This window comes from Pararge aegeria, chromosome 5 (assembly GCF_905163445.1).
Source record: "Pararge aegeria chromosome 5, ilParAegt1.1, whole genome shotgun sequence".
Taxonomy (NCBI): domain Eukaryota; kingdom Metazoa; phylum Arthropoda; class Insecta; order Lepidoptera; family Nymphalidae; genus Pararge; species Pararge aegeria.
Window position 1 is genome coordinate 17,928,148 of NC_053184.1, and position 22,140 is coordinate 17,950,287.

Below are 22,140 nucleotides of genomic sequence, written 5' to 3' on the forward strand. Positions count from 1 at the left end.
TTTTTAACCTACAATTCGAAAGAATGTCAAACACTGACTGTGACCGCGACTTCTTATATCGCGACAGAAGTATTGTACTCTTTCCAGGGTGTGTCTTAAATATCAATATTAGCATCGGGCCAGATAAGGCCTTGTTGTTATTCCATGAATTGGGTATACACGAAAAAAAGACTATATTTCGACAGGAATCACTAATTAACAATTTTGCGTTACAACGTTCTATCACGTCTATTATTCCAATACATATCGTGATGCCGAACTCCATAAAATTCCACAGGCTATTTTAATATAAAGAGGCTATAACTGAATAATAATTTTAATATATTCTTCGGAAAAGTTTATTTTTGGGAAAGAAATAGCCTATGCACTATCTGGTTCATAAACTATCTTTATTGAATAAAATAAATAAATAAATATACTACGACAATACACACATCGCCATCTAGTCCCAAAGTAAGCGTAACTTGTGTTATGGGTACTAAGATAACTGATTAATATTTTTTTATGAATAGTATACATAAATACTTATAATATATAGATCAACACCCAGACACTGAAAACATTCATGTTCATCACACAAAAATTGTCCAGTTTTGGGAATCGAACCCACGGCCTTCGACTCAGAAAGCATGGTCGTTGCTCACTGCACCAATCGGTCGTCAATATTGCTCCATTGTTGCGTGTATGACAAACCAATAAACACAATTTCGCATTCATAATATTACTAGTCAAAACGTTTTAAGTTCTAAAAACTAAGTTTCTAGTTTGGAAACACAAGGAATGAGACAATCAATAATATTGATTGTCTCATTCCTTGTGTTTCACATTTACAGAATAAGTGGAAATTACAAAAGTATTTCCTCAATTACAGAGTTCTATACGTGATTTGCGATACGTCATAATATCACTCTTATCCATCTAAGGTGCTGCGCATACGCAGACACTTCTTGTTACCGCGAGAGGACACTAAGTATCATAACAGCATGACATAGAGAGTTCCTATGCTTGAAATGGCATATTTTTATAGATCGCGTTGTTTGCAAATATGCAAATAAAGCAACCAAAAAAATCATTTACCGTGTGTCACCCCATTAAAATAAAATATATAAGGTTTCTTATATCGACACAAGACACAAGAAGGTAGGTATCAGTTTGTGAAGTGCCGAAACGAATGACAGATAAAACGTAATTCTATTAAATTACCGAATACCGAATCGAAAGTCTGTCTCATTTATTTTGATAGTGAAAGTTAACTGATGGGACGAGTTAACTTACTGATTTATTAAAACGAGTTGTGTGAGAAACGGAAGGTTAACGTTCTACCAATTAACTAGTAGCCGGCTTATTTACTTAATTGTTTAAATAATTATTATTATATATAAAATTTTCGCGGGACATTATCTACATCGACTATCGACTACGATATAACTATATAAATTAAATATTTTATAAAACTCCCGATAGTAAATAATAATAATAATAGTACTCGTATCTATTATTCTACTAGTCAACAGCGTACAAGTAGTAAAAAAAAAAAGTAATTAACCATTTTGCGGTGCGGTGTCTTGGATGTGAAATTTATCATATTTATTCTAATACTCAAGTCCTTCTTCAATTTGAAATCCATACTGAAGGTGTTGTTGAAAAATATATAATCCACCATTTTGTGGCGGCGACCATCTTGAATTGATTTTCATTAAACTTAACTAAGTACACTCCCGACAAATTCACCTTTCATTATTAAAAAACAAAATCAAAATCGGTTCATCAGTTTGGGAAATATGGTACCACAGACACAAACACTGTACTCACACACTCAGACACTTCAAAATTATAACGACGTCGATTTTTTTGTCAGGGGTATAAACTAGTCTACATCAGCTCTATGAAAAAAAATACTCAAGGACAATTAGCTAACTATCTTACTAGATGTCTTATGTCTTATTTTTAATGTCACCTGGACCTAGTTTTCATTGTCGGCCGTTAGGACACGTATTTAGAAAGTTTTAGGTTGCAAACGGTCCGAGAAGACGGTCAAAGGAGTCGACTAGCTTTTCATTTTGGTGCTTAAACTTTACAAAATGAAACCCTTTTACTGCAGACAAGCGTTTAAAAATTTGTTTCGAGTTTTTTATTATTTAATGCAGGGCGAGAAAATATATGTTTCCTTACGTTTCTACATAACCATATGTTGAAAAAAACATTGACTTAGGCGTAAATCTGGAGTGATGAATAGGTACTGTAAAATGTTCTCAAAGGCATGAGGAGTCCACCAATCCACACTGGTGATGATGATGAAGCTATTTGAGCGAGAATCCAATTGATGATAACAATAATATTTCGTCGAGGCAGTGATAGCTAGAGTACCGCATTAAATATCACTTGCTTTAACCGTAAAGTAAAACATCATGACGAATATCATGCCTTAGTATTCTCCATAATGTTCTCAAAGGCGTGTGAACCAATCCGCACTTGGCCAGCGTTGCGGCCCATACCCTTTAGTGGGCGGATAACGGGTTGATAAGGACATTTGCATGTTGTTAATATTAGTGTTGTTTTTGTTACAGTGACCGAGGATGCGAGGCGTGTGGTGGAGCGCATTTGCGCTACTGCTGCTAGCGTTGGCGACCAGCGCCATTCGATCCGCGCAGGTCAGTTCACCTTAATTAATAACTAGAACTATGTCGTTCGGCTTCTAGTGGCGTGTTCCTGGACTCCTGGTAGCCTTTGAGTAAGTTTTCTTTGAAACTAACGTCATATCGACGTTAATGTGAATATGTCATTTTATATCTTTTAAGAACCAGTGTAGCCTAGTGGTTAGGACTTCGGCTTCACTTTCGGGAGGCCGAGTTCGAATCCCAGGACGCACCTCTAACTTATGTGCGTTTTAAGCAGTTAGTATATCGCTTGCTTCAACGTTATAGGAGAACATCGTGAGGATACATGCATGCATGAGAGTCCATAATGTTCTTAAAGGAATGTTAAGTCCACGAATCTGTCCGTACAGATTGTGGCCCCGTGGGCCAGCATGGTGACCTACGGCCTAAACCCTCCTCATTGTGGAAGGAGACCCGTGCCTTGTAATGCTATTGTTGGGCCGTTAATGGGTTAATATTATGATTATGATAATGATATTGTTTAAATGGACGCTAACGCAAAAATCTTCGTGCTAATTTGAAAGCTTTACTTTACTCCAAAGTTAATTTGTTAACTTAATAAGTTACACAGGCACGGATCAGATTTGATGTATTTGAGTGTGATTTTTTGTACCCTACAAGGGTAAGGGCGTTAATTTTGAATAATTTGCATGTACCTTTAGTCCTCGCAAAATAGTTTGTTTGACAATCACGGAACGATCGAAACATATTGCTGATCAAGGTTTATAATATGTAGTCAGGGCGTTTGAATAGAGTCAGTTGTTATTTATTGCCATAAATGTAACAGGTACACATACATAGTCAGGAGCGTTAAGAGATATAGATTGTATTTGGGACATGCCTTGTGGGCTATGATGTGCAATTCGAATTGGAGCTCACAGGAACCACGAACCTCGTAACTCTTTATGTGAAAAATCTATGTACACCTTGGTAGTAAATCTAACTCGCATGCCATCACGGAAAACGGCAAGATGCTTTATTATATCGACATATCCCTTCTGCGCTGTCGAATATTTTCTTTTTTTCATCTGTAATTATTTATATATACTCTATATTAACTAAAACTTCCATATACCTTCTAGGCTTCTATCAAGTTTGTGTTTCCACAGCAAGGTGTCCACATTTTTAATTATGTTTAACAGTGAAAGTTTACCGGCAATAAACTTCATGTGAAATGTTTTCGTGGGATTATTATTAATGAATCTAATTAACACTTATAAATGTTAAAGCAACATTAAGTTATTGCTATATACAATACAAAAAATCTCTTGATTTATAAAATAAATAATGAATCGTAGTTTATGGTTTTTAAAAGTTAAAAAAGATTTTGTGATTAAGAGTTATAAATTGCTCAACGAAAACTAAACAGCATGCTTGTGTTGAAGTTTTAATGATAATTGGTTGTTAATTAAAATATCTGCCAGCAAACAATCGTATAATTAGCTCTGACTAAGCGCAGGCGCTCGTAAGGCACTAACCGATTCCAATCGTATCAGCGGTATTGCCTCAGTGCTGACTCGCGGCTTACTTTCTAAGCAGTCCGGCGACCAGTGGCCGTTCAGCGGAGGCAACGTAATTCCACGTAACTGCTCTCGGGCCACTCCACTCGAGCACGCTACCGGTTTGCTTTCATTGATTAGTCTCATTTTACTATCAATTTCAATGTAGGTAGCTTTAATACAATATACAACGTTTAAATGGAAACCGAAATAATACTGCACAGGCTTTAGATGTACATTATGGACTGTCTCTGAGATTAATCTGTGTCGTAAACCTAATAGTTTTTACAGTAAAAAAACAGATATAGCATGATATATTACGAAAATTAAGCTTAATTTGCTATACTCCGCGAACAGCAGGAGAATCTGTATGATGTCATTTATAATTACTTCAATCGGTATACTCCACACCAAAAAGATCCTCGGCAATGTACCCTCTACGCACGTTTCGCTCCGAAACCGGAGCATCCTCAGGAGATGTTGATTTTACAATGAATAAGTGTTAAGTCAAAAGTCTTGCCAAGGATCTGTTTGGAGTGGAGTATACGGATTGAAGTTATTATAAATTCGATGTTCGCGGAGTATAGCAAATTAAGCTTAATTTTCATAATATATAATGGATTTCCGCAAAGTAACGCCTGCTTCTATCCAACAGAAATAGCTTTAACATCACATGCAAAGTTAAAATGTGACTCCTGCCACTTTATTAGATACACGTCGTGTAGCGTAGTTACTATTCGCGTTTCGATCTTTTATCAATAGCGTTGTCATTTTTAACACTTAAAATGTTTTGAATTCGTTTGTTTGGAAAATTAATATGCTTTGTTTTATTCAATATTATTACAGGGTGATTCCTTATGTTCTCCGGGTGTCTAACAAAGCCAACCAGAGGGCCATGCCGTGGTGGTTTTTTAGTTTGGGTATACCCCCTTTAGCGGGGAGAGTCCCACATTAAGCGTTCATACATGCATATTATTGTGTTAACTCCGTTCTACAACTTACTTGTAAAACTAAGGCTACGAGGGTTCCAAACGCGCCCTAGTCATCATGTGTGAAATCTAGAAAATTGTTCTATCTATACGTTCAGTTATTTTATTTTTACTTTAAACTATTCGTTATTTTCCCGGAGAAAATAGAATTACCGGTCAATGCTTTGCCGGCAAACGACACGGGAAAGTGTGTCCGGCGGTGGCTGTTATAGTGGTCATAGGTATTTTGTTATCTACTGAGATAAGAGGTGATTGACCTTAGAAGCTATGTAATAAAAATTATTATATAAAAGATGAAGTCAATGGTCTGATTTTTGTTACAAAGCAGTATACACAAGATTAGAATGAAATATTTGTAATGGTCACCTTTACCATGTCTCACTGCTGTGAAAAGTTCTCAGGTGTTCTCAGGAGAGAGAGTGAGATAGAATTTATACCCATCTATGCTGCTCCAGCACAGCTAGCATGGGCAGGGGACAATTATATCCCCGGGGATAGGATATAAATTTATCTTCTCCCACAGCTTTTTAAACTTTCAGAGCACTGGCGCACAAGTGGATATAATATCCAAATAATATATGTGTATTAATAAACGGGGGTAAACTTCTCCTATTCCATATTCCAGTGATTTAGCAGGTGGGCACGTTATTTATATCCCTTGTCAGAGGATATAATCGGGGGATATATATTTTATCTCCCGCCCGTGCTGGCCCTGCAGCGTGGGTTAGTGGGCTTAAATGGTGGATAAAAGCTGATAACGATGGCTTAACGTTCTCTTTGCATACACGGGTCATCAATAGCCTATAACATTCCACAGGTGGAATTTAATATTCTCCTTAGGCCTCTCATTTGTTTAGTCACTTCGTACGTCACACTGAGGAGGGGTGGTGACAGCTTTTTACCGAATAACTGTAATTATAACATTACTTAAACTATATTATATTCATCTTTGTATATTTTATCCTGGGGAAAGGGCCTGGTGGCTTGAGATAAGGGTTCTACCTAATTCAAGCATCAGTCCCCACAGTATAACTGTGTAACAAAATAGCCCGTAAGCAACATTATATTGTACTTATACTTATAAGTAATGTGGAGAAATAAATCATTCATTCATTCAGCTACATTCTGATTTCAATCACAGACACACCCGTGTCTTGTAGTGGGCTGGTAATAAATAAATAAATAAATATACTACGACAATACACACACATCGCCACCTAGCCCCAAAGTAAGCGTAGCTTGTGTTATGGGTACTAAGATAGCTGATGAATATTTTTATGAATATAATACACATAAATACTTATAATATACAGATAAACACCCAGAAACTGAGAAACATTCACGTTCATCACACAAACATATTCCAGTTGTGGGGTTGAACCCACGACCTTGGACTCAGAATGTAGAGTCTATGCCCACTGCGCCAGCCGGCAAACAAATAATGGTAATGGATTGGTGATGATGACGATGATGATGATGGTGAATACACAGGGGTGGACAGCAGTGGCGTGCGTACAGTATGCACAGGGTATACACTAAGCGGGCAGATGCTATAAAATGAAAAAAAAAACTCCAGTACGAATTATAAAAAACTTAAGGGTAGGCATTGTGAGAGTTATATAAAGCCTACACTAATGTTTTCATAACTCGTAATGAATATCATCTGCCGCTTACTGTATACCCTTTATACACGCCACTAGTGGATAAAGAAAATAACCTAAAATATTCCTATTAATAAATTTTTCGACCCAAGGACCTATTGACCTGACATGCTTGTCTATTCTAGACCAAGGACCAACACCGAGTTTGGTGAATTCAAAAATAAGTACTTAATAATTTACTATTTCAAAATTAGCTATTAGTAACCTTAGTAACTTAGGACTAGAGAAAGTTAATGACTAATTTGTATAAGCAAAATTTTTAATTAATTTACTACAGATTACCCAAGTCTCAGCGAAATTGATAAATGACCTTGGAGACTGAAAGCTCCACAGCGATTGAAACCGACAAACTTACACTATGGTATTTTTGATCAATAGCGTATAGCATGATAAAGTGCCCATAATCACCACGCAGGGCTAACGGCTTGACGATCGCAGTAGAAAGAGCACAGTTATGCCCTTAATCGCCTCGTACGACATCCACGAGAGAATGAGGTGATGATAACTATATTCTATTCAGCCGATGGTGTTCTCAGTTAAGATTAAACAACGCTTGAGTTGTGTGGTCACAAGAAGTATTAATTATCTGGCAAATCCCTCCGAAAGATAACCAAAGACATATTCATTTTAAGCATATAAAGTTTGCTATAGTTTATTATCGTCTATTGTCGCCTTCTTGCAGTGCGAATTGGAAATAAACTTTTTTTTTTTTTAGTTTTAATTATTTTATTTCATTTTTTAGTTTTTGAAATTTGTAATTGTAGTTTGATATTTATTTAAATTTTAAATTTTAGTATTGTTTTTAATTTTTTTTTTTTTTGTATCTTTTTTACAGTATTTTTTGTATTTTTGTTTTAATTTTTGTAATTTTTGTCATATGGGTATTTGGCCTGGATAAAAAGTATTTATTATTATTATTCGTATTTATGTGTGTATGTAGCAATAATACACCCCACCGTATTATGAATCCCGTTGGTTTACAATTATTGAGAAATATATAAGAAAAATGTATTTAATAATAACATTTTTGGAACAGAATGCTAATATTAAAACGAGGCTAATTAAAGGTGTTATCATCATCCCAATTATGTCTCACTGTGATGTGTTAGTAGGTTTGCATCTTAAAGACGGATAAACTTTTTTACGTTATTGTTTTTATAGGGATACATTAAACGCGTAAGAAATAGCGTGCAACGGTTAGGTAGAATAATAAATGGGACTCAGATTAGTTCGTCCACCTATCATATTCAGATAAATCTACACACAACGGACAAAGTAATAATGCTTACGTGAATAGAATAGATCGTCATATTATCATGGAATCTTGAATTGTATGTATGTAGGTGTGTCTGTGTGTGTGTGTGTGTGTGTGTGTGTGTGTGTGTGTGTCCGTGCGTGTGGGTTGCTTGAAGAGCATTAAATTTTTTTATATTCCGGAACTACTAAACCAATTTTAACTTTCTTTAGGATAGTTTTTTGATTGTTATTGCGAATTTAATTTAAATTCAAGTTTAAGTATTCAATTAAAAATATTTGAATTTGAATTTGAATTTGATATCGCCAATTCTAACTGCAGGTACTGAAAATTTACGACACCAAACTTTTCATTTATTGCCCGGTCCGGGAATCGAATCCAGGACCTTAAGATATTTGAACAATCTAATTATTAGACAAGCGAGGTAGTTAAAACAATGAAAGCAAACCCAATGACAAATTAACTGAACAACTTTAAACTATTGTACGATTAAAAATCAATTAAAACTTCGTGCGTTAGTTCTAAATTACATTCAAGCTTGTAATTAGTTACTGTCAATTTTATCTTTAAGATAGCACATAACTATAAAATGCAACAATAAAATATATCACGCACAATATCTAAATACCAGATCAAATAAAATATCTAATAAAACATCTATGAACATTTAACATAGTGAGTAAATTGTATAATTCTATTGTATGAAACAATCCAATTAAAAATATATCATTGCGTGCATTAAATAATATAGTGATTGTATACCGTTATACAAGATATACATTAAACTAGAAGTTGACCGCGACTTTGGGCCAGTTTTGGTTATTTTTAATCCCGCAGGAACTTTTGACGGCCGATCTGCGCAGTGGGCAGCGACCCTGCTTTCTGATCCAGGCCGTGGGTTTGATTCCCACTGCTGGAAAATGTTTAGGTGTTTTTCTGCATATTATAAGTATTTATGTATATTATTCATCAGTCATTTTAGTCCACAACACAAGCTACGCTTACTTTGGGGCTAGATGGCGATGTGTGTATTGTCATAAGATACTTATTTACATTTATTTATTTAATTTAAACTTTTCCGAGCTAAAAAGTAACCTGTGCCTATCTATCTGCAGGTGTAAGCTATCCCTATCCAAACTACTGTTGAGTTCACTTCAGTACATAGGTACTATTTTTTTACGAAATATCGACGCAAATATTCATTTTACATGTCTAAAGTTTCTACAGCGGTTCCAAATCGACACACTTATGTTTTTGTTTCTGAACTAAATGATCCTGACAAAAAGTCCGTCTTTTTGAAGACAAGAAAAAGATGTGCGGGCAGAGAGACTGAAGGTATTTGATAAGATTCATCATCAGTAACAGTCCATAGCTGGACTAAGGGCCTCTCCTAACGAGAAGGTTTGGTCCAATAATCACCACGCTGGGCAGACGTGTTGGTGATCGCACTAGTTGGTAGCAGTAGCACAAAGAACTCTGCGGCCCGGTCTCCTTTATATTCTCTTAGTCGCCTCGTACGACACCCGGAGAGGAGGGGTGGTGACCATTATATAAACGCATTAGCGGCACACTATCGGGCACGGGTCTCCTCCCACAATGAGAAGGGTTTAACCCGCAGTCCACCGCGCTGACACAGTGGGGATTGGTGGACTCCACACGCGCTTGAGAACATTATTGAGAATTTCAAGCATGCAGGTTTCGTCACGATGTTTTTCTTCACAGTTGAAGCAATTGATATTTATATTACTTAAAACGCACATAACTTAGAAAAGTGAGACGTGCGTTCCCCAAGAGTGAAGCCGAATTCCTTACAACTAGGCTATCGTCGCTTGCTACGGACCCCTAAATATAGGTAATTTAACTGTAATGTTATTCGCGTGTAGATTGGTGTCGAGTGTATATTCTAGAGTGTAGGTCTATATCACGTTTAGGATTTATATGCAACATGCCATTATCGAAAGTGCGGTTAACTTGCAACGCACGTGTGCCAATATTTGACGTTTGATAGGTCAACGACCTATTAAACAGAAAGGGTATAACATTATATTGCTATAAATTATGGATAACAGCATTGCCCTAAGCTTCGCCGGTGCTTAAATCGAGCTTTATCTGGAGCTCTAGTTGACACTTAACTTAAATACATAAATGTAAATAACCTAAAAAAATACTTTAAGAATTATTTAATATTTAGGTAACAAAACTAGCGTGTTTAAAATAAAATGCTAATTGACCCTTGATTGAGTGAATGTTTTACCAATTTCCCTAAAGAATATATTTTATTGAAAGTGTTCCTTTTATAATTTGACAGCTGACTGGCGCAGGAGGCAGTGACCCTGCTTTCCGAGTCCAAGGCTGTGGGTTCGGTTCCCACAGCTGGAAAATGTTTGTATAATGAACATGAATGTTTTCCAGTGTCCGGGTATTTATCTGTATATTATAAGTATTTATGCATATTATTTATTAATATTCATCAGTGAACATAGTTCCCGTAAGCCAAGCCATGCTTACATGGGCTAGGTGGCGGTGTGTATTGTCGTAGTATATTTATATATTATTAGCGGACCCCAACGCCATCTTTCGGGCTAATTTGTGAATCTAATCCATCCAGGGTGCCACCCAAACGTATTCCAAAAAATTCATTCAAATCGGTCCAGCCGTCTAGGACGAGTTCAGTGACATACACACGCACACAAGAAATATATATTGGACAAGTGAATTTTTTACGAATTTTACAAAAAAATATCTTCTCTTAAAGTAATCCGAGGCAATTCCTATACAAAGTTATACAATATCAAGGCTATTTATCATTGGTTTTGCCTAAATGTCTTTGCTCTATTCTATAAACAAAATAAAAATTAAATTGTCAACACGGTCCAGCCAATTTCGAGTTATACGGAATTATAGAAGTAGATTAAAAACAAGGAAAGTTTGTCTTTATTGATATTTCTTCCGCTTTACCCCGATGGATTTTATTCAGTGTCATTAAAACTAATTCTTACTAGAACTTATTCAAAAATTCCAAAATTCTAAATTCATTTGTTCAATTAAATATAAGCACTTTTAAACGTCAAGTGACCTTATCACTGCGGTCTCTATTCTCGGAGTATCTCAGCATGATCACAACCGAAACAGCTAAAGGAACTTCAAAGCTAAATTGTAGGACATTGGGATTCCAAGATGTTAAACACTCAGATAATTTGAGTAAGAGTACATGAGCTGCTTTAGAAGCTAATATCATCACAAGAGTTTTCGTAGTTCAAGGGATCAAAGACATATCTGGATAGATTTCAAAGTTTCTAAATTGATTGTGAAGAATGATATCCATATCTCTATAATAACAGTAAATCGCTTCTTTAAGCGATTATTTCGGTTCTCACGTCCCATCTTGAATAATAATTCTAATATGTTATATCATTGTTCTTAGTTGCAAATGGGCAAGCTTCCAAGCTTCGCACATTATCGTACGATTGTGCTACTGTAAAACCTGAGATTACCGACGCTTCTAAGATATTCTAATAACATTTACGATTTATCTATCGAAAACATTGGTACAATTTGAGAATAATATTACAGTGTAAAGAATAAATACAGTATTTCTTTAATTTGGTGGTAAATGCCGACGTATCGCGACTCTTGACCTATACACATATATATTACACCATGATTGCCCCATTTAGATGGCTTTATCAGACCTCTGTATGGCTTTTATTCCCCTGTCATTATACCCGCGGGGATCAATCATGAGATGGTAATAATAAATACAGGTATCATTATCATATCACCCCATTATAGGGTACGGGTCTCCTTCCACTATGGGAAGGGTTTAGGTCGTAGTCCACTTCGCGTGCCAAGTGCGGGTCGGTGGACTTCACGCTTTTGAGAACACTTCGGTACTCTCAGGAATGCAGGCTTCCTCACAATGTTTGAAAGCAAATGATATTTAATTCTTTAAAACGCACATAACTTAGAAATGTAAGAGGTGCGTGCCGGGTTTCCAACTCGCTCCCCCCAATCATTGAAGCCAAAGTGCTAACCATAAGCCCATCACCGTTTCAGTGAATATGTAAAACACTTATCATAAAACCCCGACAAATGAAGGCCTTTTATCATCAACTCGTATATTTAGATATTCTTGTTAGTAATTCTCAGATTTTACAAGCAAGTAACAATTCGGTCGCTTACGGTAACTATTTTACAGATTTACAACCGACAATTTCGCTGTTCACTGATTGCATCTTAAAACTTTGTGCAATTTGAGCCTTGATTCAGACACGTTTCACATATATAATAATCGTGAAATATTTCTGACAGATTTTAGCACCAAGTAAGCTGTATTAAAAGATGAATTGCAAAACATTTGATGCAAATTACCTTTTTGCAATAAAACTATGGAGCGGAAGTGATTTTTAATTTCATGTTTCTTTAACAATAGTTAAAGAAACATGATTTAATGTAATAAATACTATGATTTTTCTCGCCTAGATACGAACAGGGACTTTTTTCAGCGCTTAGTTACAATAGTGTATTTATCTACGTACTTAATTTCTATTTCATTCAGCAAGTGAAAGGAAACAACTTCCTTCCACTTTTCAGCTATATTATAGTGTCATTAGTCTCAAAGCAAAACTACTGAGACGTATGACAAAGTTTCAAAAAAGGTTTAGATTTTATTTCGACGCATAGGTTATTTAGCTATTTTAGTATATAAATATTTAAACCAGTAAAATAATAACTTCGAGAGCTTGAAAAAAATCGCACCTGTTAGTTGATATATTTCTTTTCAAATCTTTTTATAAAAGGAAAGGTTATTCTATTAATGTAAGACATAAAGTAGTTGTATCTAGTTCCTAAGAATTCAAAGGTAAACGTGTACCTGCATTATGTGTTGTTTTAATACCTACAATCCATACGTTCACAGAAACACTGCAACATTGTACTCAAAGTTATATTTTTGCAGCAATATGCTGATCTTAAATTTAAATTGTTACCATTGCAACTAGCCGAGTTATTAAAGTTGTATAACCGTTATGTATTGGTGAGCAATCGCAATGTTATGGGGTTAATATACAACATTTCTAAAATGCACTATTAAACGCCATTCTGGTTTCTAGTATAAGCTAAATAAAGCCTAAGTACCTTCAGGCGCAAAAGTGAATAAGCTTATTTATTTGTATTAAACTTTCTAGTATGATAATGCAGGTTTAGATGGTAGCGAGCTAGTATGTTAGAGGAACGACAACCATAATAAAACACATACCTATAGTTATATTCCGGAATGCAAAGTTTTTTTGCTTAATGCATGCAACGCAAATACATACAGAACTCAAACTCCAATCTTGATCATCAGAATTATTATATCGTTAGCAAATTAATAATAACAATGTAATAACTCCGTGTAAGTGGAGCGGAAAGATAGCGAGTGGCCTTAGGAAGAATAAAGAAAATTTTATTATATGTTTACCAGTTTTTCGTAAAAGTGTTCAAAGAACGTGAACTTCACTTTAGAACCAAGTTCCAGAACTGTGAAGAATAAGAACAGGCGCCAAGTTCAGTAGATAATACTGAAATTTAATCATAAGTAAAATATAAATTCAAAACACAATATTTTGTTTTTTGTGCTACAGCAATGTTTGCTATTTCAAACTATAACGTCCTAAATTTGAACAGTAGAATTTTTTTGCGAACAGCAGATTATTTAGGATGAATTGACTTTGCATCAATTTAAAAAAAAAATTGTTCGGGCAACGGTCGCCTCTCAGAATGTTATTACACACGGTAGCTTCGTCGCCAGCTATTTACTCTTAGTTAGATTATTGGCTGACACGCTCCCGTGATAAATATAAGCGACAATTTTGACATAGCTTTATTGTTCGCATCTAGTGATCATATAAAGTGTTATGTATGTTTATGTTATTGTTAACCAGCAATTTTTCGATCCAGATTGGATCCAACCTAATGGTAAGAGAAAAAGTTTCAACATCTCTATGTTGAATTTTTAATATCACCATGCTCCAATTCGGGTTAGCGGGCATTTATTGTTATCACTTGTATTGATAAAAACCGAGACCGACGACTTAGCATGCTCTCCGAGGCACGGGGGTTAACACTGTCAAATCCTAACTCCGTTAACTAACACTATTTATACATACAGTAGTAGCTTTTAATTAGACAAACGGTAATGATAAAAAGCCAGATATTACAAAATGAGTAATTGTATCAGGTAAAAGGAAACATCTTAAACCGCGGCTTATTGCGTAAGTTTAATTAGAAAGTAAATTATTTACCGTTGTGTCCGGTAGAGCCTCTTTTATAAGTCCCAATGTTCATACATAGCTATAAATAGAATAAAATGATCATGTTTTGTCTTAGTTTATTTTGAAAATTACCTATTTTCGACGGCCAACTGGCGCAGTGGGCAGCGAACCTGCTTTCTGAGTCTAAGGCCGTGGGTTCGATTCCCACTACTGGTAAATGTTTGTGTGATGAGCATGAGTGTTTTTCAGTGTCTGGGTGTTTATATGTATATTCTAAGTATTTATGTATATTATTCATAAAAATATACATCAGTCATCTTAGTACCCTAACACAAGCTACGCTTACTTTGGTACTAGATGTAGCAGTGTGTGTGTGAGTATATTTATTTATTTGAAAATAATTATGCCTAACCGGCAATAGCCCAGTGGGTAGGACTAATGTTTTAATTGCTTAACTTAGAAATACACATAACTTAATTCAAAATTGAAAATTCATTTTTTCAAGTAGGCCTAATTAATAAGCACTTATGAAACGTCAAGTCTGTTTATAGTGAGTCTACCACCGGTTCGGAAGGCAGATTTCACTGAGAAGAGCCGGCAAGAAACTCAGCATATTGCTCTTTTTTCAACATCATTTTAAAGTTTAACAAGCTTTAGAATTTTTCTGTTTTGTGAGAGATGAGAGCGGAGTGGCCTGCTTCCAAGCAGCCTTGTCGTTTAGGAATTCATCAATCGTGTAGTAACCACGATTTATTAAAAGTGTTTTAATATATTGTTTAAACTTTGGTAAAAATAGATCTAATATTACCTTCGGTATCATGTTATAAAAGCTTATACCCATCCTTAGAATAGTAAGGTGCGTGCTGGGATTTGAACTCCCTACCACCCACTGAGCTATCACCGCTTTGGCAAATTAATGTTTAACATTACGGTTCGTGGATTATGAGATTAAGGGCGTACTTTCAATATCATACTAGCAAAAAAAAAAAAATGTCCAAAAAAAAAACTACGACTCACTAGTAAATTTGACATTGACCGGTTGTTCTCAACTTAGATGTTTCGAGTAAAACGTAAATAACGACGGTGTGCAATCGGATTCGTTCCGTTCTGCTGTTACAGCACCGCTTCGGTGTCGATATGGAATATTGGTGATATAACATGTATTAAAAATTTATTTTAATAGTTTTTAACACTGAACGCACACCAAAAACGCTTTATTTGACGGCCGATTGGCGCAGCGGGCAGCGACCCTGCTTTCTGAGTCCAAGGCCGTGGGTTCGATTCCCACAACTGGAAAATGTTTGTGTGATGAACATGAACGTTTTTCAGTGTCTGGGTGATTATCTGTATATTATAAGTATTTGTGAATATTATTCACAAAAAATATACATCAGTCATCTTACTACCCATAACACAAGCTTTGCTTACTTTGGGGCTAGATGGCGATGTGTGTATTGTCGTAGTATATTTATTTATTTTATTTATTATAGATACCTTATTAGGTATCAATTCGCCGTGTGGTGACGGCAGAATAGAATACAGATGTCACTAAGAGGAGGCTCTTCCAGCGGGTGCCGGACGCGGCGAATTTAGGACTATAACCGAAAGCGGGCAACAGCGTTTTCTGTGCTACTACTACTTTCTTCTGCGATCACAAACCCTTCTGCCCAGCGGCTTTGTGATTTTGAGCGAACCCTCCCACTGGGAGAGGCCATTAAAGTCAAAGGTCAAAGTCAAAAGTCAAAAACATCTTTATTCAAGTAGGCCCATAGGTGGCACTTTTGATACGTACATAAGAATTACACGGTAGTGAGATGATGGCGATAACCTCATTCGTAAACTTGAAACTAAAGCTACGAGGGTTCCAAACGCGTCCTGGTCTAAGAAGAAGCCCACAACAAACTTAGCCGGGTATTTTTTTTTTTTTGTTTCTATTTCCATTTCTTATAAAGCAACTTCAATAAAAATGGTTACTGCTATGTACTTAGTTAACAGCTCTATCGATCTTATGTGGTATTGCCAACAGCCGGAACCAGGTCACACCACCCTCAGACCACTGGCACAATTCAATAATATTATTACAAAATTAAAAGTTTCTTTTCTATTATTCGCCGGTTGATTTTCGACAGATATGATACTATTGTTCTGTTAGATCAGATATTAGTGCAATATAGGTACTCGTATCAAGGCCGCTACGAAGGCAGTTGGTGAAAAGGAAATGAGGTTTTTACAATGCAACTTCTCAACGATAGTATGTTACATTTATTTAAAGGAAGTTGCATACTGTAATAGTATTATTGAATAGAAGCAGGCGTTACGTTGCTCCATGACATATTATGAAAATTGAAATTAATTGTTTTAATTGATTTAACTTATGAAGCAGGAGAATTTGTTTTGTGTATTATAATTTCTATCACACACATATCAAGTTATCGTATCAAAAGTATATTTATTTACCCACATTACAAAATTACTGTACCATTAGGTTCTAACCTAACTTTTGATTTTGAAAATAGGTAAGAACATAAACAGGCTTTTTTATCTCATCATCAATGGTCATCAAATGGACAAATGTTTTTACCCCATCTCGATTTTTTTGGCCATCCCTAATTCACGAGGTTACGATGTCAATAGTCGACCTGGAGTCTACCACCGTTACAATTTCTGCGCTTTGTAACCCCTAAGTCCAACCACTTAGAATTGCGCCTCGTTAAGCCATGTGAGTACATAACATCTTTTAAAGATTTCGTAATTTATAATTTGATCTCAAAGAGATAATGCCAGTTTAGCTCTTTCATATATTAACTGAGTGAGCTTTCTTATCAGTCCCATAGTTAGAAAAAATCGTAGACATATCTAAAACATTCATCGATCAGTGGCGTGCATAGGGTTTTTGACCCAAGTATGCATAAAGCCGGTACATGGCATAAAATGGAAAAATTCCCCTCCAACACGACTTATGTAAAATAATTTGGGTATGCAGTGCTTTTGTGCATGTATGAAATGCACGCCACTGTCATCGATCATGTATGGAAACATACACTGTCCGATAAAACTTCTACACGTCATCATCATCATCATCTTTACTTCATTGACGTCCACTGCTGACCCTGATCCTGGGCCGTTTGTTTCCCAGCGACTCGTTTGATATCATATGTACTCGTTGGGTACCGACCAACGCTGCGTTTACATAAGCGCGGTCGCCATTACAGCACCTTGGGACCCCAACGTTCATCGAACTATGTGCCCTGCCGATTGCCACTTCAGCTTTGCGTCGGTAGCTCATTTGATTACGTAGACTCAACAACAGTCCCAATATAGCTCTCTCCATCGCCCGCTGTTACTCTAAGTCTTCTTAAGAGGCCTATAGTAAGCGACCATGTTCAGATCCGTCAGTCATTACTGGCAACACGTACTGTTCGAAGACTTAAGTCTTCAGGCACTAAGTTATTTCGGACGAAAATATGTCACGAAGTTTCCCAATAGTTGAGATATATCCAAACTGTAAGAATTTTAACAAACTTACCGCAATCGTTGGCAGCGACTAACAACTGCAATTCTGTAACACTTGGCAATACAGAGCGCATAAAGTTTAAACGCAATCGCAAGTGTGCGGGATAATAATCAAGTATACTTTGTTTTTTATCACATTTATTATATAAAAACATATAGTTTCTTCTTCTTTGTATATAAAACTTTAGGTTCCGTACGTAAACTAAACTCCAAAAGTCTTTTACGCAATATTGTATATATTATGAGTGTTTTTTTAACAGATTCATCTGTTAGGTTTAGAGCCCCTTTAATGTGTATTGTAATGAGAGTATAATATGTACGTACGTACACATTTACTAAATTCAATTATTATATACCTACTTAGATTTTTGTTTTGGTACTATATGAATAAATTTTCTTTCCGACCGACTTAAAAAATACGTTTTTTTCTATTTACCCAGACTGAGCCAAAGTATCGCGTGGACAGGTTAAATTATCGTATGTGATGTAAATAAGACAATTTATTCATTTGTACATCATAAAACGGTTACTGCTATTATAATATAGAACGTTTTGCAGCTTTTGGATTACTTGAAACGGACATCTGCTAATCTTAAAGCAATTGAAAACGAATACATTATACCACTTGTACTAGAGCGAATTGCGTAAATGCCAAGTGAATGCACTTCCATATTCACAAATAACTTTCGTTATCTGTGTCAGTGCGATATTGAGGACTGCTGAATAGAAGGAATTTGTCGATTGAGTGAATGAATGGGTTCAGACTAGCAGTTGCCCCCCCCATGAAACTTATTCTATAACCTTCTCCCAGGATGCAATATAGCTTTATATTGCATCGCTAGGGTAGAAAGGGCTATATCTTTAAATTCCTAGGAACGTTATCCTGATAATGTTTCGAAATAAATGTATTGTATGTATGTTTCTAAGACGCAAGCATACTTTTTTTTAACTGTATTAGACTAGCGCTTCAGCACGATCTCACCTGATGGAAAGTGTAAATGTGGCCTAAATGGGACGCGCTTGCCTAGAAGATGCCAATTCACTCTTGTTTGAAAGTAACCCAGGTTGTAGGAATTACGAAACACAGAGCTCGGGATGGCGTTCCAATCCCCAGCCATGCATATAAAAAAAGAAGATGCAAATCGCTTATGCGTCTTTATGTTCCAAATTTCATAAAAATCTGTGCAGTGGTTGAGCCAAACAAAAGTAACAATGTTTTTACTCACCGTCAAAGAAAGTTATATTCACTTTCTCCCCGACAAAAGCAAGTTGTAGGTGCGTGATGGGTATCGAACTCGGTCCCTCTGAAAGGAGGCTAAAGCTCTAACCACTAATGCCCATTTTTACTAACGCTGAACAAGGCATTGCCTAAATAAGTAACGCCTTATCTAAGGAGATTTCTAGGCATACATCAACCGCTCACCAATAGTTATCACCTAAGACTTGGTAAACTTTTTTTTTCTATTGACATCGCTTAATCATTAGGCATTCGATTTAGGTGATACCTAGGTTTTGTGAAAACGGGCAAAAGGCATTTATTTAAGTGTTTTGTTTATTTAACATAATACAAAACAATATTAACAGTTTCATTTCAATTTTATTTCCATTTTAAAATCAGATTTCCATCTCGGTTTCACGCTTTTTACGGTTTAACGCTGCATTCGTATCGCTGGTTTGGTTGTAACATCTTGAATTTATTGAAATTGTAAGAGATTTATTGAAAGTGTAACTTTGAATTCACTGAACCATGCATTATTTTAGGCTTCTGCCCATAAAATAAGTATAGTGTTTTTACGGTTTTTGTATGTAGGTATTTTAAACTTTTAAACGTTACGTACCCTGTCCATTGTCCCTTTTATTCGGTAGCCCTAGTTAGAATCTCCTCATGCTTTTTTGCCTCCTGAGCTTTTTCCATTGTCCGTTTAGTACCTCTGAGCCAGCTGAGTCTAAAGTATTTTTTTAGACGATGAATTATAATGAAAATTAGTTTTTACATTTCGTCCATGCCTCAGGGAGCACGGAAACAGTCGACCGACTCATCACTACCAACTGATAATAATCGATAACTGAGTTCCAAGACGTTATCTAAGCCCGCCACTGCGAATTAGATCAGCGTTGCGAGTGTCATCTCTATAACACGCTTTCCTATGAGATAGGAGGTGCATTGAGACATGAATAAGTATGTAAGGGCTCTGAAGAAATTAGTTGAAAATACTGTAATAGTTCTGAAAACTTCATTGGTTTATGTAATATAAAAATACGGCATTACTCTTATGTATGTTTGTTTTCCTTGAAAAACTAATAAATAGATATATAAATACCCGCTTTAGAATCTGCCTTTGTACTTTCACACGATATCGTTGAAATCGTTTAACTAAAAAAAGATACCCTGCAAGGTCGTGATTTATCTCAGTAGAATCAACTTTTCTCACAGTTAGAGTCATTAGACTATCACGACTCGAAAATTGCACACAAACGACTACCTACTTCATTTAGACAGTAGTTATTTAGAACGAGAAGTTATCTTTAACTTTGTCAACTTAATTTTCAGTTAGTTTTATTATAAAAAGTAAACTTTAATAAAATGGAAAACCCTAATTAACGTGCAGTAACTTAAAATCATTTTACGCGCGTACGTGTGTGCGTGTGAATGTGTGTGTGATTTTTTTTCTTTTGATGTATATATACCTATTATCTAGGACTGAACCAACTTTGCTGCTACTATACCTTTTTTTTTTTTTTTTTTCGCTGGGAAATGCGTTTAGGCATCCCTGCCGGAGGCTGCGCAGACCGAACTGCGCAGCCTCCAGCAGGGTATGAGGGACTCACTGGCTGGTGAAACATCAGCCAGAATACCCACTAAAACCCAGCGGAGCCGCCTGCGCCCAAGTTGGGGCGTCAAAGGATCGCGGTCGCATGCAACTTTGACGCCCCGGCGTGCTCGCCGAAGGTACACGATGGTGTCTACGGGGGCGGCATAAGATGCGCATATCTGCGCCTCCTGCCGCCTGTTCTCCTTCTGCGGAGGGGAAGAGCATCAGCCGCCTGCTCTCTCTCCCTCTCCGAGGCCTCCTTTAAAGCCATTACGGCTTCTGCTGCTACTATACCTGAACCAAGTGACCTTAACTTTTTATGGTTGTGTTTTTTTTTTTAAATTCCAATACAATTTATTCTTAGGCTGCAAATCATGGTGGTAAGTGATGATACCGTCTTAAATAGTAAGGGGCTAACCTGTTCGGGTTATGGTTATATTAAACCAATAGATATCCTAATCGGTATCGACGCGCAATCGTATTGGAACGTTTAATTCCCGGGCAGCATGTTTTATCGTTAGGGTGATAACTAGCCACTACCGAAGCCTTCCCCAGACTAGAGGAAATTCAGAAATTATAAATTTAAATTTGCCTCTGTCTGGGATCGAACTCGGAACCACCCACTTAAAAGACCACAGCGCTCACCACAGCGCTGAGGTCGTTAAACTCTCATTGTAAGGAAAACTTATTTCTCTTAAACTATTGATCTCAGGAAAAAGACGTGTGAAGGAATACTGTGCTACCCCATCGGCTTAGTACCCCTTTTCAATTGTTGGATAATAATTCTTGTACATCTCCTTATAAACGACCTTGTCACGTATTAAATTACGGGTACATAGATAAACAACTCGTATGCACAATCTATGAGCGTTAGTTACGAAAGAAACCATAATTCCGCACTGTCTATGCAACTCACCGTCCATCGGGGTAGACCGCATACGATTACAGTTCTTTTGACACTTGTTTGCGAAATAATGCTTTTGAATAATGCAATAAATTGCGTCTACAACTTTTTATAATGTAAGAAGGCACACTAAGTGCCTATGTAATATCGTTTACCAAAAAGTTTACCAAAAGTCATCAGGTATAAAAGTAATGCTGTATTGGGCAAGTTTTCTGACAAGATATCAACTTTTATTTAGTTTTCAAAACCGACAATCAATGGCTTACTTTAATATAAACTACAGCACTTTTTGGCATATGTATACAATTGTTACCTTTCGAAGCGAACATAACGTGGAAATCCGCTGAGTAAATACGGCTGTTGTTAACAGCTAAAAAAAATTAAAATAATTAAATGTAAAATACTAAAAAAAAACTAAAAAATATTGCTAAAATAAAAATAAAAGTCATTTAACAAATGCCCGATTTCACAGCGATGGTTTTGCACTTGAAGCAGTTATCTTTTGGCAATGTCAAATCATCACGGGTTAGTTACGATTTATTGATCACTAGGTACCCAGAATAATTTGAATTCATGAAAACATTAAAAAAAGAAG

The 22,140-nt window shown here is 36.2% G+C and overlaps 1 protein-coding gene across 1 annotated transcript in view; it reads left to right on the forward strand.

Moving 5' to 3' along the window:
* The first annotated feature begins 2,576 nt into the window (after positions 1 to 2,576).
* Positions 2,577 to 22,140, forward strand: part of LOC120623981 (mucin-5AC-like) — an 87,469-nt gene continuing 67,905 nt past the window's right edge. Inside the window, exon 1 of the mRNA XM_039890279.1 lies at positions 2,577 to 2,651. Coding sequence (XP_039746213.1) covers positions 2,577 to 2,651 — 75 coding nt within the window. The remainder of the gene's footprint in view (positions 2,652 to 22,140) is intronic.